The sequence below is a fragment of the Ahaetulla prasina genome, chromosome 9, assembly GCF_028640845.1.
Source record: "Ahaetulla prasina isolate Xishuangbanna chromosome 9, ASM2864084v1, whole genome shotgun sequence".
Lineage (NCBI taxonomy): Eukaryota > Metazoa > Chordata > Lepidosauria > Squamata > Colubridae > Ahaetulla > Ahaetulla prasina.
In genome coordinates, this window is record NC_080547.1 from 8437755 (window position 1) to 8461296 (window position 23542).

Here is a 23542-nt window from a genome sequence, read left to right on the forward strand (position 1 = left end):
GCGAACTATCGTCCAGTCTCCAACCTTCGCTTTTTGGTGAAGGTTGTTGAGAGTGTGGTGGCATATCAGCTTCCCCAATACCTGGAGGAAACTGTCTATCTAGACCCGTTCCAGTCTGGCTTTAGACCTGGATACAGCACTGAGACGACTTTGGTTGCGTTGGTGGATGACCTCTGGAGAGCTCGGGACAGGGGTTGTTCCTCTGTCCTGGTGCTTTTAGATCTCTTGGCGGCTTTTGATACCATCGACCATAGTATCCTGCTGCGGTGGTTGGAGGGATTGGGGGTGGGGGGCACTGTTTATCGGTGGTTCTCCTCCTATCTCTCTGACCGTTTGCAGATGGTATTGGCAGGGGGGCAGAGATCGACCTCAAGGTGCCTCACTTGTGGGGTGCCACAGGGGTCGGTTCTCTCGCCTCTCCTGTTCAACATCTACATGAAGCCGCTGGGTGAGGTTATCTGTGGATTCGGGGTGGAATACCATCTGTACGCTGATGATACTCAGCTGTACATTTCCACCCCGAACCACCCCAACGAAGCCGTCGAGGTGATGGTCCGGTGTCTTGAAGCCGTGAGGGTCTGGATGGGGAGGAACAGGCTCCAGCTCAACCCCTCCAAGACAGAGTGGCTGTGGGTTCTGGCGTCCTGGTACAGTCAGCTTACGCCTTTGCTGACTGTTGGGGGTGAAGTATTGGCCCCCAGGGGGAGGGTGCGCAACTTGGGCGTTCTCCTGGACGATCGGCTGTCCTTAGAAGAACATTTGACGGCTGTCGCCAGGAGAGCATTTTATCAGGTTCGCCTGATTCGCTGGTTGTGCCCCTTCCTTGACCAGGACTCCTTACGCACGGTCACTCACGCCCTCGTTACTTCCCGCCTGGACTATTGCAATGCTCTCTGCATGGGGCTCCCATTGAAGAGCACCAGGAGGCTCCAGCTAGTCCAGAATGCGGCTGTGCGGGTGATAGAGGGAGCACCGCATTGCTCCCATACAACACCTATCCTGCGTGGCATGCACTGGCTGCCGGTAGCCTTCCGGGTGCAATTCAAGGTGTTAGTGACCACCTTTAAAGCACTCCACGGCCTAGGACTGGGATATCTACGAGACCGCCTTCTGCCACCGATAGCCTCCCAACGACCTGTGCGCTCCCACAGAGTGGGCCTTCTCAGGGTGCCGTTGACCAAATAATGTCAGTTGGCAGCCCCCCAGGGGGACAGCCTTCTCTGTGGCAGCACCGGCCCTTTGGAATGAGCTGCCTCCGGGGCTACGCCAACTCCCGGCAGCTGCCTCCCCAGGCCCCAGTCACCTCTGCCGTGGGTCTTGGCCTCAATGATCTCACTGATCCGACCAGCTCCAACGCTGTTCTTGGCTGCCAGCTTCACCTTGTACCAGGTCCCGCATTTCAGGCTCCCCAGCTTGAAGGAGCGCTCTGCGGAAGCAATTAACACGTCCTTCCACTCCTCACTATTATCCACTGAGTACTGGAGCACAAAGCCTGCAGGGGTGCAGCAAAGGCAGCAAGTCAGAGAAGGGAGTCCATGCAGCAGGAGCCCCTGCCATCTCCTCGCCCCCAGTTCGTGCCAGCAGTTCAGGCTTAAATCCCTGAAGCCTCCCCACACCCCCGGGAGAGCCAGGTGTCTCCTCCAAAGGAAGATATAGCAAATCTTCCATTGGATGCCCAGCCTTCTAGACAGCCATCTTCCCTCTGCAAAAGGCAAACTCAGAGCTTACTAAGCAAAGCTAATCAGAGTTATAAAACACGCCATCAAGCAAGAAGGTGCAAGCTGTCTCAGGGCCCATCTATGCATGTCATCAAGGCAGGGTATGGGTCCTGCGGTTGTGTGCTGGTACCAGAGAGAGAGGTAAGGATCCATTCAGGGAGGTGGGGACCTGCTCCCACCTATTCCCCCCATATGCACCATGAAGTAGAAAACAGCCTCTTGAGCTCCTGCAGTTGTGCTCCTCTGTGCCCATCCTTTTTCCAGCTTTTTTCCTGCTCCTCTTGGAAGTCTCACTCCCCCACTGCCCCCAACCAAACAATAAAGCAGTCCAGACAGGGGATTCTACCCCCATCAGTTGCACTGCAGCACTTCTGGCTGTTTCAATTAAAAGGAAACACATTGAGCAAATGCTGCCGGCTAGGGAGGCTGCCTTGTAATTATTTCCATGTGTTTAATTAATTGCAATGTGAAAACTCCCTTCCTTCCTTCCCTCCCTCCTCCTTCTGGGGCTGCCATTGTTTCCCCGAGGGCATTGAAGTGGATGAAGAAGCACTGGCACACAACTTCACGCCAGGAGTCAGGCTGAGACCGGGGGGGGGGGGAATGCCTCTTGGAAATTTCACTGATTCCAGGGTGATCTTGCACCAGCTGCTACCTTTCAACTCTACCAGACTAAAACCCTGTTGTGAAATAAAAATGGAGGATAGGATCTTCCTCCTTCTCTTCCTCCTCCCTAAACAAGCTGCTTGGGGAAGCACAAGAAACCTGAGCCCAAGTAAGAAGGAACGGCCTGATCTTCCCTGGCTTTCCTGAATAAGCTGCAGTTGGAACTGTTCAGAGCTTTTCCCATCTTTTCTCTCTCTCTCTCTCTCTCTCTCTCTCTCCCCCTCTCTCCCTCTCCTTCCCCCTACACACACACACACACACACACACACACACACACACCCTCAGATGAAGCTCTCAGGAATCTTTCACAGAGCCAAGGAGCCATTTAGTGCTCGTCAAAAGAATGCCTTCACCCAATATCAGCCTCCCTTGGTAGAAGGCCAAGAGCACAACCCTGCATGAGGCTGAAACCCAGAGAAGGAAGGGGAGACAGAGCTGAGGAAACAACCAGGAACAGTCAAGCTTCCTCCACTTATCCAGCAAGTGCAGCAACCCTCCCTGCAACTTGCCTCGGATGGAGCTGCCACCGTTGTCACCAGGGATCCAGGCCAAGGTGATAGATGAAGCCGAAGTCTTGGACACCATCAGCCGGGGCTGGTCTGGAGGGACTGAAAGGAAAAGCCATTTGGGTCCGCTTCCTTTTCACTCTGCTCCTCCACATTCAGCTGTAGGAGCTCGCCAAGCTGGACACTCCGCGGCAGGGAAGTTAGGAAGTCTTTTGGGCTATGAACTGTCCAGCTTCCCTGTCCTAAAGACAAAGCTCCCTCCCGGGGTGTGTGTGTGTGTGGAATTCCTTCTGATAGCTCACCTTGCACCAGCAAGTTGACAATGATGGTATCGAATCCCCAGGTATTTGTGGCAGTGCAAGTGTAATAGCCCGAGTCCTCTGCTTTCACAGAGCGCAGAATCAGGGTGCCATTGGACTGAATCTGGCGATGACCATCCAAAATGACCGGAATAGCCGAATCATCACTGCAAAAGAAGACCTGAACATGAGAAAGGCAGAGTCTGGCCGGACACCTTCCAAGCGCCCCCCTCCCCTTTGCTTAAAAAAAACAAAACCTGTCTTTAGTCCACTTCACAGCTGGGAGAGGATCCCCCACTGAACTGCATGGCAGTCGCACATCTTTCATCCACGGGGTGGTAACGGTGCCCCCAAATGAGATGATCTTGGCTGGAGCTGCAAAAGAGGGGGAGGGTGACATGGTGGGGGGTCCAAGGCAGCCAAGCTGCCAGGCACTCCCTGTTCCGCTTGCAAACCTTTTCCAGCAGGCTCAATGGTGACTTTCTCACTCATGTTGCCCCGTCCTGCGGAGGTGACAGCGGCAACCCAGAGCAGATACTGTTGCCCACGGTTCAGATGTGCGATGCGATAGAACAGCTGCTCCGGGCTTGTTTCATACTCGCTGGGAGCCTGCAGAAGAATCGAAGGAGAACAGGCCTGCAGCTGGATCAGACTGCTTTCCTGCTTGCCCAGTGGAGGCCTCTCAGGAGCCCACCTACCCCAACAGCTGCCCCCCACAGGCCTGTGTCCCTGGAGGTAGCATTAGCAACCCCTGAGCCATTGCTAGATTTGCCTATCTCAGGCTTAGGGGCCCTCATTGATCTATACCTTCACTTCCTCCTTGGTCTCTCCAAAATCTCGGCAACTCCCCTGCTTTCTGGTGTTAGGAGAAAGGTTTTTCCCTAAGCGCTGGACCAAGTTTATTATTTGCTTTCCATTTTTTCAAGCTAGACACTTTTCAATTTCTGCAATGCTTGTTTCTCCTTTTAAGCAAAAAATAGCAGCAACTTCACTTTTCACCTCTAACTTGGGCTCTTTTATAAACATGTTAAAGCCCCAATCTCTGCCATTTAAGAAGCTAAAGGGGGAAATACCTCAGACCTCAGCTCCGAGGCTGGGCCTCACCCTGTCTCTTGGGCCATCAGAACACAAGGCTTACATTATTGGCCTGGAGCTGGCAAACGGTGCCTACTTGTCTGTTTGTCGTCCTATTACAACTCACAATTCCCGGCATGCACTGCTTCTGCAAGATGGATCTGGGGCAAGCAGAGGAAATGCCTGAGAGGCTTCAGGCTGCTGGGACTTGCACCGATCATTTGTTTGATGGAGCGTCCAAGCTGCCTGGATGGAACAATTTTAAACAGTGGCCCGAGACACATCCCTATGGAACCAGGCAAGCAGGCAGGCCACTCGGCTGCCCAAAGCCCTCAGGTCCTCAGCATCTGGGCTCCCCTCTGGGGCCAGGAGGAAAGCAGGCTCTCCCCTCCTCCTCCTCCTATTATTATTTATTTATTTATTATTTATTTTATTAGATTTATAAACCGCCCTTCTCCCGAAGGACTCAGGGCGGTGTACAGCCAAAGTAAAAAAGAAACAATGTACAGTTAAAATAAATTAAAAAACTTATTATACAGTGTGGCCGAAATTAAAATAGTTAAAAATCTAAAAGACCCCAAGTTAAAACTAAAAAGAAATTTAAAATTTAAAACTAGACAATTTAAGAAAGCCCCGCACGAACAAACAGATATGTTTTCAGTTCGCGGCGAAAAGTCCGAAGGTCAGGTATTTGACGTAAACCAGGGGGAAGTTCATTCCAAAGAGTAGGGGCCCCCACAGAGAAGGATCTTCCCCTGGGGGCCGCCAGCCGACACTGGCGGACGGCACCCTGAGAAGGCCCTCTCTGTGCGAGCATACGGGTCGGTGGGAGGCATGAGGTAACAGCAGGCAGTCCCGTAAGTACCCAGGTCCCAAGCCATGGAGCGCTTTAAAGGTGGTAACCAAAACCTTGAAATGCACTCTTCTTCCTCCTCCTCCTCCTCCTCCCTGGGGAAGTCTTTTATTCCAGACTCTAGGCTGCCACCCGTGGGCACATGCGGCTGCTTCGGAAGCTTCATCAAGGCCAATGCCAAGCCTGACTGGCAGACAAATACCTCACCCCTGTGCCCAGTTTTGGTTTGGCATGCTTGGAACATGGACTGATAGATCCACAGGCAGAATACTTAAATCTAAACAGTGTTTAAATATGCAAGCATAAATATTACATTGCATGCATAATTTTACGCCAAATGGCAGCCTTGACAAGATGCCAAGGAAACAATATCAGATCCCAGCAGCTTCACCAGTTGCTTTGATGAAAAGATTATGTTGCCCTGGAAACGAAGGCCTCAGATGTTAAAATGAACTGCAGAAAGCAATCTTGATAAGCAAATGCTGTCCCCGCCCTCCTTCCCAACCTAACAGAGCCTGAATGTTCCCAGGAAGCTTTGGGGGCCAACTAAGATCTGGGCTGCATCCATTTCCATATTGCTGCTGCTGCCACTGGTGCAACTGCACTAGATGGAACAAAGGACTCCGTGTTCTGCATGAACCACAAGTAGCAAATGACCAGAGGGGCAGCAGCCTGTTCTGTAGATGACACTTCTGTTATTTATTTATTTATCTGTTTGCTTGTTTGTTTATTACAAGATGGGTCACAGCCATCATATGTCAGCTCTCATATTGCAATAAATCAAACTTGAAACCAGTGTTATCAGGACAGCTGCCTTGAAATCTCTAGAGGAGAAGGCCATCTTCACAGCCCTTTTATAGGGAGCATCCCAAGCCCAATTAGAATCCATAGCCACTTCATCCCAGGGTCCTAACACCTTCTCTATAACCTTCCCAAAGAAGGGCAAGTTTGAGATGGAAGCAGATGTTCATTTCATGGCAATACTATTCCCACTTTCAAAAAGGCAGTTGCCGTCTAGTTCCTCATATCATCTGCTCCTGGCAACTCTGAAAAGCCAAGAGGGACAAGGAGCTAGTCTACATGTGACAAAGTTCACCCCACAGAAAACCCTGTCAACTTTCTTGGGGTTCATAGTTCAAATGAATCCCACAGGATTTTGCAAAGCATGGATTTCTGCATCTCATTGGTCATTGCCAAGCTCAAGAAGCTAGGAGTGATTTTATGTGCAATGTGACTAACCAAAACAGATCAGCGTGGCTTGAAGGTACTTCTTCCAACCCAACCCAGTTGAGATCACCTTAACCGACTGCTGTTGGATTAAGGACATGGAAGTAATCATGCTTCAATTAAGCAGGAGGTCAAATTGTCCGCCAATTCACTGGGAAAGTCCCAAAGCAGGCTTGAAAATCAACAAGATCCATAGAGGCCTAGGACAGGCCATCCTAACTGATCCTACCTCCTGCAGCTGCCAAAGTAGGAGGTGTGTAAGGCCAGTCTAGGCCAAGAGGCAGCCACCCTGTGGCGCAGGAAGGGAAGAATTTTTCTCTCTCCAAAGCCTTTCGGAACCCTCCTGCTCAGACTGACCTGAGGGAAGGGATTTTCTCCATGGAGGGAGGAACGGCCTGCCTGCTGCATCAGGTGAAGTCAGCACTTGATGCTTCCCCTCCCCACTGGAAAAGGACTATCTCAAGTGGATGATTCTGACAAAGTAAGTTTTAACTCACGAGTGCCGTTTATCCTTGACTTTTACTGGTGTGTTGTTAAATGCCTTGTGTTTTAAATGTGCATGATTGGGGTTAGCCACTAGACAGGATTTAAGCTGAATTAATAAATTAATGCTGACCATTTAAATCTATTTCTGCTTTGTAAAATAAGCAATGATACATTTGTCAGCCTGTAAGCTATGGGATGTGGTGAAAAGAGAAACAATACCAGGAGAGAGGGAGAGGAAACCCTATGGGAGAAAGGTTTTACCCACTATCATATTGTTCTTTCCTACCCCATCCTGGTATCCAAAATAGTCTGAGATGGTCCACCAAATTGAGGACTGCTTCCGGCAGTTCCTGATTATAACCTGGACTGAGGGTCCCCAGAGCAAAGATGCCCAAGGCCAGTCAGGGGACCGACAGTGCTTGACATCCTGCTGTTCCAGTGTAACCACAGCATGCCAACTCTCCCAGAAGCCCCATCACAGCTGCTCACCGGCTGGCCAGAGCCTGGGCTGGAGCAGAAAATGGTGTACTTCCGGATAACTCCATTAGGCTTTGAAGGTGGCAGCCAAGACACCACAACGCTGCTGGCAGAGGAAGGCACCGCTTTGATCCCGGCAGGAGGACCAGGAACTGCAAGAGGAAAGAAGAGGCATGATTCTCAGGGCCTCCCTCCAGTCCTGGCTTTTTTTTATTATTATTATTTTTATTTTGTCACAACAGTATATACAATCATCAACATAAACAATAATTCATTGTGAGAGAAAAAGTATATGTAAGTAAAAATATAAGTAAAAGTATGCATATAATACTATAATGAAGAGAACAATAGGACAGGAACGGTAGGTACTTTTGTGCTCTTATGCACACCCCTTATAGTCCTCTTAGGAATGGGGTGAGGTCAATAGTAGACAGTTTTTGGTTGAAGATTTTGGCTTCTCTAGGTGAGATTTTAGCTTCTCTAGGTGAGATTTTGGCTTCTCTAGGTGGGCCTCACTGCAGCCATGCGCAGGAGGGAAGGAGCACAACTCACGGCAGTACCCTGCTGGAGGGGAGGGACAGTGCTCTTTTTTTTAAACCCGAGTTGTGCCAGCCACCAAAGGTCTCACTGGCAGGACAACATTCTCTCCCTTTAGAGCAGCTTTGGCCATTAGAGGGAAAGTCCCGGCAGCAGCCTGCTCTTGGCCCAGCTGGACACGGATTCTGCCTCCAGCAGATTCTTATCCGACTGAGACAAACAGAGCAAGGGCTTAAGGAAGCGGGGCTCCAGCAAAACGCTCTCTTTCCCCACGTGGAAGGCTGCTGGGAAGGATCAACTGGCCAGCCCACACCTGGGAATGCTGCCATCCGAGTGGGCTTCACCTGAGTGTCCCCAGTGCCAATCCAGCCCACTGTTCAAATCATGTCATAGCTAGGAAGAAACCCCAGTTCCTTCTGGCTGCGCTTATCCGACCTCTACACTTCCCTTCCCCTGAAGTGCTAGAGTGCAGCCCAGGTGAAGCACCCCTTTCGTGCCCTGGGATGAACCCAAAAGGCAGACTGGCCAAAGCCAGCATGTGCTCCAGAGGGCCTTTTCTGATCCTTCAATGGGCTGCTCTCCCCGTATGGACTCTGTAGGTCCCGTACTGCCTCCTCCTTCCAAGCTTTTTGGCCCTCTGGCTTCTCGAGGGCCTCCAACACCCAGCAGCCCCTCACTCTGTCCTGTGGTCCAAAAGACACTCTATCTCCCCCCCACCCCAGGAGGGAGGCCAAAGGTCCAGGCCCAGGAGCTGCAGCAATTTAGGCCGCCCTGGGATGGTAGACCAGGCCACATAACTGGGTTATGTGGGGTGAAAAACTCTTGTTTCCCCAACTCCAGAAGGAGGGAGAAAAAGAGGAAGAGCAAAGTCCCAAACCCCCAGAGTGGGCCCCATGGAGCCATAGCAAAGCAGAATCAATCACACTCCAAAGAGGACAGCTTTCCTCCTCCCCCCATACAGATGCTGTGGGAGAGCTCTTCTTAGGCAAGGAACTGATGCCCCCACCCACCCCCACTCCACCCAGCTTCATAGGCACTCACTGTCTTCCTTGGTCTGGATGTGGAGGACGTTGCTGCGGACCCCATCCCCTGCCTGGGTGTAGGCCAGGACCTGCACGCTGTAGTTGGTGAACTTCTCCATGCCCCGCAGCTCTGCTCGCTCCCGAGTGGTGGTGACATTCTGCATCTCCCCCCACTCTGTTCAGGAAGCAAGAACACCCTGTGCAGAGGCAGGCAAGGCTCCCGCTACCCTCCGCAGCCTCCTGACTCAGCCTGCCATGGCTTGATTTGCCCAGTAAGCCTCCAGGACAGGTGTGGGGAAAGCAGCCTGGGGATCTGGCTGGCAGCTGCCCCAAGATCCACAAATGGGCCAGAGCAGCCACTGTCTATCCAGCACGTGGACAAAGCCAGAACCCAGTGCAGCAGCGGTGTCCCTGCAACCCCTGTCATGGAGATGCCGCCCTGCCATCTTCAGCTTGTTTCGCCCCTCCCACCCATCCCCCCGGACACAAGGCTTAGCGTGGGAAGGCCCCAAAAACAGTGGAGGAAGCCTTTCAAGGGCCAGCCACATTCTGTGGAAGGAAGCACACACACACTCCCATGGCCTTTCACGCACACAGGCAAAGAATTGTTGCTACAGCCTAAAAGGCCCCCTAATAATCCAGCCCGCAGACTCCCCCAAAGTAGTAAGTCTGCATTGCATGTTGGTGCAAAGAAAAAAGAAGCTGCTCTCAAGTTTTTGGGCCCCCTTGTGAGCCTCGTTTACCTGTATCACACACACACACACACACACACACACACACCCCTCACAGTCACTGTTCTCTAGAAACAAAAGGTAATTTACTACCTGTACTGTTTATTACTCTAACCTACATCATATCGGGTAAAGCAGTAATAAATTTCAATATTTATGTGAGGATGGAGAAACTTACTGTGCCTCCATAATAATATGATATGGCCTGAGGGACCCCTGTGGCCTATATTGAGAACCACTGACCACTTAGACCCTCCCACACAGCCCAGGAACTCCTGCCCAGAGCCCGATTCACTTGCCAGAAACTCAACTGAGGGAGGCTCTGGGGCTCAGAAAGGGAATTTGTTCTCTCTGCCACAGTCCAAGTGGCTGTTTCTGTTATTTGCTTGCACTGAGTGGGAGAAAGGTTCAGAGAGCATTGCAGTCTCTAGGAATCCCTCAGAAAGTGCGCTGGGGCCATTGTGCCAAACACAGCAAGAGCCAGCTACTGGAACAAGACAAACAATTGCAAGAGCTTCCCAAAGGAGAGTGGAGTGGAGTTCCCTTATCTTGCAGTGATGTGAGAGCCGCTGAGTGACAGGCAGCACCAGCTTGGCCTCCAGTATCCAGTTGGAAGGTAGGAAGAACATCATTTCTGACATGAGCCATCTGAAGATCTGATGTGTTGGTGAAGGGAAAACAGCTTCTGCCCTCTAGATATGATGCTACACTAAATTCAATTAGTGAAAATGAAATAAATGAGGCAATGAGCACATTGCTCCCAACTCACCACCATCCATGTAGAGAGACCAGAAGATGACACGGTAGCCTTTCAAGATGCCATTGAGGGTGCTCCGAGGGGGTTCGGACCACGAGATGACGGCCACATCGGAGGTGATGGACAAGGCCCTCACGTTTTCAGGGGGCTGGCTGGGAACTGAACAGGGAAACACATTAAAAAGGATGCCCCTGCTTGCCACAGCACCTTGACTGTTCCTTCAAACAGCTGGGCAGATTAATTTGCCAGTCCATCCATGCTCCCCAGCATCCCAGGATAAGGTCTCTGCCGTGGCATTTTCTGCTAGACCCACAAGGCTGTGCAGTTGCTTGAAGAAGGAAAGACTTAGCGAGTGATTGGGGTGGAGGTAATGAGAACCCGCTGCCCCCAAAGAGAGATCTCTAATTTTTATGAGCATTTAAATGACGATATATCATCCTAATGATCCACTCGGAAAAGGATGATTGTTTCAGTTTATTTATGTGTAAAGTCGAATGCATGGTGTAATTAGGGGCTGGTGTTATAAACTAATAGAGAGTCCATTTGAAGAGAATGAAGGTAATATAATTATGGAAAATAACACTATTGCTAAAACAGGGGCCCTTGAATACCCCAGGAGGAGTGCTAATCTAGGCAGGAAATGATCCTGCTTTGACAGGCTAATGAGGACCTTAATTAAGTATGAAAAACTGCTGAACCATCAAGGAAGGAACTTTTATTTTGTTTTCCAAGTGCTGATCCCTCCCCCATGAAAACCTGTGCAAAATCCCCAGAGGAAACAGGGCCGCAGCAGGCACAACAGGGCTGCTCCTTGGCAAGGCCACCTGCTGAATTCTACACAAGGAGTTGTTGGTGGAGAGCTCTGGAGACGGGGCGGCAGCTGCACAAGGGAGCCCTGGAGAGACCCAAAGTTACCCTCACCAGTCCAGACTGGGGTGCTGAAGGATGGCACACTTCAGGCACTCATAAGATTTGCATTCAAGGAAGGCCCATGATGCCCCTGGGGTAAGGAGGAGCACATAATCAGCAAATCAGACTGGCAGCCTGTGCAGGCCCTTTCACCTCCAGATGTCACACTAACACCGGGGAAAGAGATGAGGCATTCCAGGTCAGGAATTTTATCTTGTGCCAATCTTGCTCGCTGGCTCTCATTCACACACTTGTCCTAATGGTGACCCCCACAAAACGGTGACTACGGTTTATTTCAGCTCCCATAGAGAAATTGCCACCTATTTGCAGGCACCTAGAACCCAAAAATACTCAGAGCACAATAAAACCCAACTGAGGAGCCCACATGCTTCTAACAATTATCTTTGCCTCTGATGATGAAACTAATAAATCAGCTTAAGTATGGAAAACAGAAACAGGGCTGCCTTTGGGAAGATAGTAGCAGCTCTGGGTGGAGGGATACCATCTTGCAGGAAAGCCTGGCTGGACTGAAATAAAATGCAACAGCTGCTGAACAGCCAAGAAGTTGTGAAGACTTACCATCCTCCAGTGTGGTGGCATTGATTTCACTGGACGAGGGGCCAGTGCCTGCCCGGTTGAAGGCCTGCACCACCACACCATACTGGGCAAATTTCTTTAGGTTGTCGAGGGTATAGACTTCACTGTCCCCCGTGGCCTTCATCTCCACAATGCTGTATTGCCCGCTGCTTCCTGGGCTGTTCTCCCGATAGCCAATCTGGTAGCCTCGGATAACCCCATTCTGGAGTTCTTTCTTTGGAGCCTGCAAGAGGGGCGTGTAAAGAAGAGGAGTAAAAATAGAGAAGACAATTCAGGGAAGAGTCAAAGCATGGCAGGCAGGTTCAGGGTGAGAGAGGGGAGTAACTCCCCTACCCAACCACCTAAATGTTAACTGCCTACATTCCCATCCCAGTTTCAACTGACAGATGTGCAGGCTTGTTCAAATGGCCCAAGAGTCTCATGTAGCCTGCCGTCCTTACATTCACATGCTCTGGATGACGGGATCCCAGCTGGCAATAGAGAAAGGTGGAAGAGTTGGTCTTCCCATTGGTACAGATCCAAAAAGAAGGATACAACAGAAAAGTGGGCAGGTGGAAGCCCTCTCTGGGACTCTGCCAGCATCTTGGGAAGGAAGGGCTCTGAGGTGAAGACTCCCACCAAGAAGGCCAGCTTGTTTTAATATGAGCTAAGAGCACTCTTGTTTTTACCTTCCTCTTAAGACAGAGTGCAAGCTCCTTGCAGGCCAAGAAGAAAGCCCCTGCCTCAGATGATTTAACTGTTGTTCAACTGAAGAATTTTCTGCAAATAAAGTTCCCCCCTCAGCATTTAATTTTTTAAAAATATTTATTTATTTTCAAAATAAGCACTCAGACTCACTGGGACTTGGGTACTGAGAGTCAGGTGGCATATAAATTTAATAAATTATTATTATGGTTGGTCACACAGTCAGTCAGATGTTTAGATTGGATTTGGCATCTTTATCGAGTCCTCCCAAGAACCTGGGGTAGGCAAATGTTGTTTATGGGTGTTACAGCAGAGTTCCCCAACCTTTCTGGCTTTGCAGACCAGCAGTGGGGGGGGGGGGAAGAGGGGATGATTCCTTGTGAGCCGTGGGCAAGCGTGCGCACCCAGCTACATTTGTATGCGCAGTGGGCACACACACACACTTCTCACACCAATGGACCGTGCATGCACACACTTACCTGCTATCACTTCCACAGCCCAATTTCAAATGGCTGAAGGCCCAGTGGGCCACAGCCCAGGTTGGGGACCCCTGTGTTAAATGTTAGGGTTAGGGAAGCTGCCTTTGCAATTGATTGATGGGGATTTTGTCAATGCCAGGGGTGTTCAAGTGGTGCTCTGGATATTTCGGGATTACACCTAAGGCATATATTAGTGCTTTGCTTTCTTTTGCCAATTATTTTACTTCTATTTGGAGGTCTTTATGTTTTGTGATTTTCTCCAGTTCTTTCTCTTCTCTTCTGCTGTCTCTAGGTATCGCCATGTTCCCTATCCAAACTTTTTTGTCTTCTTATCAACAATTGTAAAGTTTGGATTGTTTTGTAGCAGATGCTTGTCTGTTTCAGTTCTAAAGTCCCAGGTTACTATTTTTACGTTTTATTACTTTGTCTATTTTGTGATCCCACCAGTTCTTGCTTGCAGACAAATGGCATTTCTTGTAGGTCTTGTAATATTGATACTATGCCATGCCATTGTTTGCACTCAGTCTGCATGATCTTTTTGCAGCAGCTAACTAGGTGGTCCAGTTTCTTCGGCTTTTTTGCAGAGGCAGCATTTGCTGTCTGCTATTGTCTTCTCAATTCTGGCTGTGATGCATTTGTCCTTAAGGCTTCTATTTAGTCTTGGGCAGCCAGCATTATCTCCTCTGACTCTTTCTTCAACTTTCCTGTTCTTAGCCATTGCCAGTAATAAGCCGTTGTCTTATTATTACATGCTTTGCCTGCTAGTTTTTTAAAGTAGTGGCCATGTAATATTTGCACCGTCTCTTTTCCATTCTTCCATTTGGTCTTTCTTGCAGGCCAGTCTGGTCTCTTGGTAAGCCTTCCTGATATACTCGTTTCACTGCATCTTCTTCACTGTCCTTCAGAGATTCTTCCAGTGCCCTTTTTTCTTCTTCAGCTGTTTGGTGCACTTGCAACATTCCACACTCACTTATTTTCCTTGGTAAGTAAAGTCTGTCATCACCTAATGTGTGAGAAAGGACATGATTCCTTGCCATTATTTTTCTGGCCTTCCTATCCAGGGCCTTTAGTTCTGCTTGAGTCCAGACTACTATTCCAACTGTGTATCTAACGACAGGAACTACCCAGCTGTTAATTGTCGATAGTATTATCTCCACAGAGTTTGGACTTTAAGATCTTCTTCACTCTAATGGTGTTATTTATATTTAACCTTCTTCTTTACTTCAGTGTAGTTGATGTTGTCAGCTTGAAGGATGCCCAGGTATTTGTAGTCTTCATCCAGATTCTTGATTTTATTTTCATAGGGCCTTATAGATTCTTTCAGTTTTCACTGTTTTTTCCCATTTGATGGTAAGCATGGTACATTTGTCCATTCCAAATTCCATTGTAGTTTCGTGGTTGTATAGATGGGCAGTGCTAAGCAGGGATTCTATTTCAGATGATGTTTTTCCTTACAGCTTCAGTTCATCCACATAAAGGAGGTGGGAGAGCCTGGCAGAGGTTTTTGATGTTTGATAGCCATGGCCTAATTTGTTCAATATTGTCCAAAGAGGAATTGGTGCAATGACAAATAATTTTGGGGATAGCGAGTCTCCTTGAAAGACCTCCTCTTTTGATATTAACGTCTCCCAGTCTATCATAATGTCTTCCACTGTGCCATCAATCTTTGCACAAAGCTTCTGATGTTTCTACTGACTGTTATTATTTCCAGGCATTTGATTATCCAATCACGAGCCAAGAAGTCGAATGCCTTTTTCTAAGTGCTCTTCAGTTCAGCAGGACTGAAATGGAGGCTTTATAGTGACCCCATGAACTTTGGCACATGACAAGCCAGCAGCAAAGGCTGGTGGGCTAAATACTAGAGCCACAGGGTCTCCCCCGCATTGTCCCCTCTGGGCTGCATCACCATTTCATCCCTCTCTGAATGCCTCGGGTGTGAAAGGCCCCGAGCTCCAAAACAGGAGCAGGGAGAGGGCCAGCCTTCTCAAACGTGTTTCCTGGGGAAAGGAAAAGAGCACCTTCTGCACCACATCAGCCAATGGACCATGCCTGGTCATGACCTGTTATTTTCATAGTTCAAATAAATAAGAAGCGCCACTGATCCCAGCTCTCATTCAAGCATGGAATACACATACTTGCCTTCCAGGTGACCTGGATGCTTTGGGATGTCATTGGCTGCAAGGTGACATCCAGCGGGGGACCATCAGGAGCTGAAAGAGTGGAAGTCACATTACACGTTGCACAGAAAAATTCTTTTCTTTGTTCCCACTTCTTGAAAGGTAGCAAAAAGAAGCGCCTGAATGTGATGTGTTTCTGACAGTGGCTTTGCATGCCTGTGGTTCATGCCTCTGAAATGCCAAGGGAACCAAGCCTAGTGGAATGGATTTAGGCATCTGTTCTACAAACTTCAGAGGTGGCAGCAGTTGTTTTAGCTTGCTGGGAAGGGAGTAGGGTGGGGAGAGAAAGGCTGGTAGTGAAGACAGCAAGCAACAGAGCAACTGGAAAACACACAAAGTTCTTCAGCTTAAAGGGTAAGCCTCAGAGAATGCTGTAAATTATACTGAAAAATAATTATTCTGTGGCATTTTAGAAGACAGACCTGTTTATTTTGATACAAGGCATTTTATCTGAATTCCACTCAACCAATGTTTTCATTGTGCACCATACTAGGCAAGCTTTTAAAGGGAGCCAGGCCCAGTTCTTTCTGAAGAACAGATTAGCCCAGTTGGCCCACCACTCAGCTCAGGAAGGGGCTTCCTGACAGGACCAACCCAAGAAAACAAGCAAATGGCTTTTGCCCCAAGGAACAAGGACTTCTGCCAATCTGACAAGGACATGTGCACTCACACACACATTGTTGCCACAGAGACTTAAGCATTCCCCCCACATACACACAAATCTTGTCTATGGAGCCAAGACTTTTAGGTGAGGACAACAGACTCTTGGGCAGAAAAAAGGTTGGGGGCAAAGAAGAAATGGATCTTAAGCAAAGACATGAATTATGTGTTCTCAACCTTCATGACTTCCTCTTTCTCACACTTTGCCGATCACCCAATTTGTTTCATAAATTATCTTGTGGATACAGCCCTGAGGCGGATGGGCACCTGCTTCCTCCGTGCTGATGGTCAGATCCTTGCTTGGCTCACTGCGGCCAATCTTGTTGAATGAAAACATGCGGATGCTGTATACAGAGGCCGGGTGAAGATCCACAATATTGGCTTGGTTAATGGAGGGAGAGATGTTCCGGGTAGATTGCTTAAAATCCCAGGAATCTGAAAATAAAGAGAATGGCTGAGGAATTATTTGTTGATCCAGAGTTCCAAACACAGCTGCATGTCATAAATACTTTGAAACCACAAATAATTGGGAAGATGGGGAAGGATGTCAAGAAGCTTTACTTTTGAGCTTTCTGCTCACACCTCTAAAGTTATATGCTCCTCAGAGGCTGGAGGTTAAGATAGAGTAACAAGTCAGCCAAAGTAGTTGCACATGAAAGTTAAATAATATCAACCAATAAATAACAAATGTATTTATAAATAAATAATAAATAGCCATGGCTATCAAACATCAAAAACCTCTGCCAGGCTCTCTCACCTCCTTTATGTGGAAGACCTGAAGCTGTAAGGAAAAACATCACCTGAAATAGAATCTCTGCTCAGCACTGTCGATTTATACAACCACGAAACTGCAATGGAATTTGGAATGGACAAATGTACCATGCTTACAATCAAATGGGGAAAAACAGTGAAAACTGAAGGGATCTATAGGGTCCTATAAAATCAAGAATCTGGATGAAGATTACAAATACCTGGGCATCCTTCAAGCTGACAACATCAACTACACTGAAGTAAAGAAGAAGGTTAAACATAAATAACACCATTAGAGTGAAGAAGATCTTAAAGTCCAAACTCTGTGGAGATAATACTATCGACAATTAACAGCTGGGTAGTTCCTGTCGTTAGATACACAGTTGGAATAGTAGTCTGGACTCAAGCAGAACTAAAGGCCCTGGATAGGAAGGCCAGAAAAATAATGGCAAGGAATCATGTCCTTTCTCACACATTAGGTGATGACAGACTTTACTTACCAAGAAAAATAAGTGAGCATGGAATGTTGCAAGTACCCCAAATAGCTGAAGAAGAAAAATGGGCACTGGAAGAATCTCTGAAGGACAGTGAAGAAGATGCAGTGAAACGATATATCAGGAAGGCTTACCAAGAGACCAGACTGGTCCGCAAGAAAGACCAAATGGAAGAATAGGAAAGAGGCATGGAAAGACAAAGCATCGTGTGGCCGCTACATTAAAAAAATAGTAGTCAAAACAGGAAATAACAAGACGTGGCGATGGCTAAGAACAGGGAAGTTGAAGAAAGAGACAGAGGGGCTAATTCTGGCAGCACAAGCCTTAAGAACAAATGCATACCAAGCCAGAATTGAGATCATAGCAACAGGTAGAAAGTGCCGCCTATGCAAAGAAGCTGAAGAAACAATGGACCACCTGGTTAGTTGCTGCAAGAAAATTGCACAGACTGACTACAAACAATGGCCTGACAAAATAGCAACACTGATTTGCAAGTAATGCCCTATGCCTGCAAACAAGATCTGGTGGGACGATAACATAAAGTAATAGAAAATGAAGAAGCTAAAGTGCTCTGGAACTTTAGAATTCAGACAGACAGGCATTTGACACACAACATGCCACACTTAACAATTGTCCATAAGAAGGACAAAAACCATCTGGATAGTGGATATGACAGTACCTGGAGATAGTGGAATAAAAGAGAAAGAACTGGGAAGATAACAAAATATGAAGGCCTGCAAATAGAAATGGAATAACCGTGGCAAACAAAAGCAAAGATGGTATCAATAGGCCCTGGGTGCAATCCCAAAACAACTTGAACACCATGGGCACTGACAAATTCGTCATAATTTACTCGGAACAGCTGACATCCTACGATGATATCTGTAACACCATCAAACATCCACTTTGGCCTATCCCAGATTCTTGTGAAGGACCGGATAATAATAATAATAATAATAATAATAATAATAATAATAATAATAATAATAATAATAATAATAATAATAATAATAATAATAGTTATTGTTATTGTTATTATTTAATTTGTATACCGCCCTTCTCCCGAAGGACTCAGGGCGGTTCACAGCCAAATAAAATCGACAATAAATAGGTACAATACAATAAAAACAATGATAAAAAACTTATTAAATTTGGCCCATAATTAAAATAAAACCATAAAACCCCAATTAAAATACAAATACTAAAACTAATTCTATGCCAGTCCAGCGCGGAAGAATAGATACGTCTTCAGCTCGCGGCGGAAGGTCCGGAGATCAGGAAATTGACGAAGTCCTGGGGGAAGCTCGTTCCAGAGGGTAGGAGCCCCCACAGAGAAGGCCCTCCCCCTGGGGGCTGCCAGCCGACATTGTTTGGCTGACGGCACCCTGAGGAGATCCTCTCTGTGGGAGCACACGGGTCGGTGGGAGGCAAATGGTGGCAGAAGGCGATCCCGTAAATACCCCGGTCCTAAGCCATGGAGCGCTTTAAAGGTGATAACCAGCACCTTGAAGTGCACCCGGAAGACCACAGGCAGCCAGTGCAGCCTGCGCAGGATAGGTGTTATATGGGAGCCACGAGTGGCTCCCTCTATCACCCGCGCAGCCGCATTCTGGACCAATGAATAGGTGGATAAAAATGCCAAATCCAATCTGAACATCTCTAGGGCATGGTGCTCATCTGTTTCTTGGCTGGGGAAGCCAGGGGTGTCCAAAGATACTTTTGTCATCACATGACCAGCATGGCTATAAACCAAAGATGCACAGAATTCTGTTACCTTCCCACCGAAGTGGTACTTATTCATTTACTTGCATTTTGCATGCTTTCAAGCTGCTAGGTGAGCAGGAACAAAAGCTCACCCCGTTGCATGGCTCTCAAGTCTCGAAAGCAGACTATCAGCTTTCCAGCTGACAAGCTCAGCATCTTTAACTGAGTATCGTGCCCCCTTTTTCAGCATGGTAGAAACAAGAAAAAAGTCATGTAAATGATCAGTTCACCAATGGGAGAAGATGGCAAGGAAGTGATGGATAACAGGGAGAAAATGGAACTACCTTATCTGTTTTTGCCTCTGCCCTACCTATCAAAAGCAGTACAGTAGATGGCAGAGTAGGAATACAAGACAAAATAGGCATGAAAATGGTAAGACATCCCCTATGCAACATGGATGAGTTCAAATTGCCAGGCCAAGTGGATTGCATCCCAAAGTTCTGAAGAAACTGGCAGAAGTGATCTTGGAACCACTGAACAAAATCTTTCAAAGCTCCTGGAGAATGAAGGAACTGCCAGAGGACTGGAAAAGAACTCGTGTGATTCCAATCTTCAAAAAGGAAAAAAAAAAGTGAATCTAGGAAACTAGAGTCCAATCAGCCTGACAATAATACCAGGGAAAATCTTGGAAAAAGATATTCAAGCAGTGGATCTGCAAAAACCTAGAAATGAGCAAAGAGATTACTAAAAGCCAACATGGGCTTGTTAAAAACAGATTGTGCCAGACAATTATTGCCTTCTTTAACAAAGTGACTAAATTAGTGAATCAGGGAAATGCTATGGACAGTTTACTTAGGCTAGTAAGGCATTTAACAACAACAACAACCAAAATGTGGGATAGACAGCATCACCAGCGGATGGATTCACAACAAGCGGACCCAACATACTTGACATGGGGTCCTCAATGGAACTGCATCTACAAGGACCTGCAATGCTGGAGCGCGACTACTTGCCCCGAAACCCCTTTTTTCCTGGCATTGCGTTTTGCAGCATCGTTTGAGATCATCCAAGCCAACCTTCTATTCACATTGAATTTCTCCCATTTTCTCAAAACAGGTAGTCCTCAATTTATGACCACAACTGAGCTCAGAATTTCTATTGCTAAGTGAAACATTTATTAAGTGAATTTTGGTTCATTTTAGAACCTTCCTTGCCAGAGTTGTTAAGTGAATCATTGCAGTTGTTAAGTTAGTAACATGGTTGTTAAATGAATCTGGCTTCCCCATCGACTTTGCTTGTCAGAAGGTCATAAAAGGTGATCATATGACCCCAGCACACTGCAACCGTTGTAAATATGTGCCAGTTGCCAAGCATTTGAATTTTGATCAGATGACTGGAATGGTCAAAAGTGTGAAAATGGTCATAAATCCCTTTTTTCAGTGCTGTTGTAACTTGGAATGGCCGCTAAACGAATTGTTGTAAGTCAAGGACAACCTGTAGTAATAAATAACTTTTTTTAAAAAAAAATGCATGAATCTTAGGCAAGGTGTTTCCCAATCCTGTTTCCACCCAGAACATCATTAGTTCTGCTCACCAGACTTATTCTTGTACTCAATATCAAAGCCTGTGATGATGCTGTTGCCATCAAACCTCTGAGTCCACCGTAAATTCATACTCCGGGCTTTCACTTCTCGGATCTCCAGTTCTGGAGGGTCTGGTGGCTCTAGGAAGGGACAGGGGAGCAGCAGTAAGACATAGGAAATGCCCCCTCCTCCCCCCAGGCACAGCATACAAGCATATACCAGACCAACCTCCTCCAACCCAGAAAATGCAACAGTTGGAAAAATTAGCAAGAAGGGTAGAGGTGCCAAGGACTTCCATATTCAGTAGGTTTTCTTGAAAATGCAGGTTAAAAAATGGTTAGCATATTGAACAACATATCAGAGTGAATAAACTAAAATTGCATATCCAGCCATTTGCACAAAATGTAAAAGCTGAGAGGGAGAGAAAACCATTTTGGAAGGACCATTGCTAAATGCAGCTCCAAAGAGCCGGGTGTGGGTCACCAAATTCCATTTCCCTGGCAGTTCAGTGCAACCAGGGAAGTTTGCCTTGCCTCAGAAGCCCCAGCTATTTCTCCCTAGACGCAACGCAGAACCTGTTCAGAAATGATGGGAGACCAGCAGCTCCCCATCTTCCAAAATCTGGGCATTGTTTGGAGGTGGAAGAGGAAGCACCCTTCCATCTCCACTTTGCACTTGAATTCCTTGAGAACATATAGGAGCAGATAGAGGGGTAAAATTTAGCTTAAAAGATCTCAACAGGGAATCAGATATAGTATTTTAATTATTTTAAATCCATGTTCATGTCATACTTTTCTCAGGAAATTGTGCGTGAAAAAATGGGAAATGAGCTGACTTCTTTAAGTTTTTTATTGCTAATAGCAGCTTTACTAAAATGTGGCCAGTGTTCTGCAACCCTCAAAGCTCCCTTGTTATAAATGGGGGATTAACCCAGCAGAAGCTACGCACCAAAGCCACCAGCAGTCTGAAAGACACCACTACATACGTGTGTATACACACCCAACAAAGGCCAATACCTTGTACAGTAAGTTGAATAAGTCCTCGGTCTTCACCGTAGGAGTTGATCGCATGGCAGGAAAAAAAAACAGAGTCTCCTCGTTCAGCGGGCTTGAGCTGTGGAGAAGGCAACATCAGCTCAAATCTCAATGCCATTCCCTGAAAGATCTCTGGACAAGGCAGCAAGTGGGAGATTTCAGCACCAAAGGAAAGTTGCACCCCCTGCTGCACCCATGGGTGCTCCAAATCCCAGGCTGGCTATGCTGTCCCCTGCCACAAAAGGCCCACAAATCCCAGCATGTTAAGGGGCCAGCTGCAGCCCTGCCCACCCATACCCCCCAGCACTGCAGCCGTGCTTACTTTGAGGGTCGAGATGACCTCATCACTATTATCCTTCGTAGCAATGGCATATCGGACGTTTCGGTCAGGATCGATTACGGTGTCCCCTTTCTCCCAACGAATTATAATGGGGCGCTCGCCACGAGCTGTGCAGTTCAGCTCTTTAGGCTGGCCCTTGATGGCGATGGTGGTGTTGGGGTGGGAGGTGATCATAGCTGGGACTGCCAAGAGAAGAGGAGAAAAGAAGCAGGCTGTGGTTGGCAAGAGAGGAACCTTAAAGGAAAGGGGTGGATGCTTTAAAAACCCTTCCATTCTTTGTTCATGCCAATTTCTGGAGGGCAGGAACAAAATAGGCGGGGCTTTGACTGATTTAGTTAATTTACCAATTTCTATACTACCTTCAAAATTATTTAATATAAAGCATAATGGAAATAAAGAAAGCGGAATTGAAATACAAATTGCTATAAATTAAAATAATTCTATGAAAATATTTTCAGAGACATAAATATAGAATTCCGAGAGAACTAGAGCAGGGAAGGAAATACTTCCATACAAAATATAAACCATTCACGCTTCTATAACGTTCACAAGGAAGTCTGTTAAAGTCTCTGTTGCTTGTACTATTTCCCTCTGGATCAGAACATCCAGGTAGGGGGAGACAATAATACCTGAGAAGGACTTTGGTTATTTGGGTATTACAGTGTAACTCCCTCCAAAGGGAAACTACATGAGAAGCATCTAAGAAACTTGAACCCTGCAGCTGGAAGCTTAAAGATCTGAAGATTGCAGCAGCTCCTGCACTTGGGAGGAGCTCCCAATAGCCTCTTCTCACTGTGGGAAAAGCATCCTTGGGCCTTTGGGGCATCCCCTTTACTGAAGAGCTCCATGTCTGGATGTTTATCCACCCTTGCAACTCAGAGCTTAATCTGATGAGCAAAAAAAGTCTCCCAGAGAGCTTTGTGGGTCACAAAGGCAGCCATGCTGAAGGCTTAAGTTCACCAGATCTGCTGCACTGGAGAGCATGGAGAAAGATCGGAGCATGGAGAAAGATCGAGAAAGAGTGCTAATCGAGGGACTCGTCTTTGGAGGGATTATCCTGCTTTTCTCTTCCAAATGTTACACAAGGAGGCTAATGCAAACATGGAAGATGAACAGCAGCATTATGACAGTGAGATGGGAGGCATATAAATGTAATAAATAAACAAATCAGCACTTAAAAGAAAATCAGTCAAGAACGTCCCCCTTTGCTACTCTCTCCCCCTTGCCTTTCATCCCCCAGAGGTCAGTTGGAGGGGAAAGTGGTCCAGGAAAGAAAAACAAGGGGGAATCCATGATTCTTTCCACCCAGCATCCATTTGGAGGAAGCCAACTTCTGGCTTTCAGATGCACATCCACAAGTGATTAGAACTCCCCAAAGAAAGCCCACTCCGAGCTGTGGGGGAGGCACTACTCTCTGGCTAAATGCTACCTATTAATTCTTAGCCGAGGAGTAAGAACATGAACCAGGAAGGAATGGCCGTGAATGGCTGCCAATGACCAGAGTTGAAGTTCATGGAATAATGAAGCAGGCACAATTTATAACACACATCTGGATCCACATTAAATTGTGAAAGACAAATAACCAAGTACAAGTTTTAACCATGAAAAAGCTGCAGCCATGGTGAAGTCCATATGAATTATTGAGTAAGATTTTATACTTTCAAGGATGTGTCGTGGAATACTTTTCAAAGAGATCTGCAAAATTCCCTCTGAGGAGCTGGGCAGAACACAGAGAGAGGGGAGAGGTTTCGCAAGAGGCAGGCTTGGCTTGAGAGGGA

General features: G+C 47.2%; 1 protein-coding gene across 1 annotated transcript in view; it reads right to left on the reverse strand.

Moving 5' to 3' along the window:
• Positions 1 to 23542, reverse strand: part of DSCAML1 (DS cell adhesion molecule like 1) — a 121685-nt gene that overhangs the window by 14975 nt on the left and 83168 nt on the right. Inside the window, exons 12-25 of the mRNA XM_058194225.1 lie at positions 21747 to 21946; positions 21407 to 21503; positions 20402 to 20530; positions 16127 to 16294; positions 15162 to 15232; positions 11842 to 12082; positions 10366 to 10512; positions 8885 to 9040; positions 7319 to 7458; positions 3645 to 3798; positions 3447 to 3564; positions 3193 to 3356; positions 2894 to 2992; positions 1304 to 1492 (exon numbers count right to left, since the gene is read on the reverse strand). Coding sequence (XP_058050208.1) covers positions 1304 to 1492; positions 2894 to 2992; positions 3193 to 3356; positions 3447 to 3564; positions 3645 to 3798; positions 7319 to 7458; positions 8885 to 9040; positions 10366 to 10512; positions 11842 to 12082; positions 15162 to 15232; positions 16127 to 16294; positions 20402 to 20530; positions 21407 to 21503; positions 21747 to 21946 — 2073 coding nt within the window. The remainder of the gene's footprint in view (positions 1 to 1303; positions 1493 to 2893; positions 2993 to 3192; positions 3357 to 3446; positions 3565 to 3644; positions 3799 to 7318; positions 7459 to 8884; positions 9041 to 10365; positions 10513 to 11841; positions 12083 to 15161; positions 15233 to 16126; positions 16295 to 20401; positions 20531 to 21406; positions 21504 to 21746; positions 21947 to 23542) is intronic.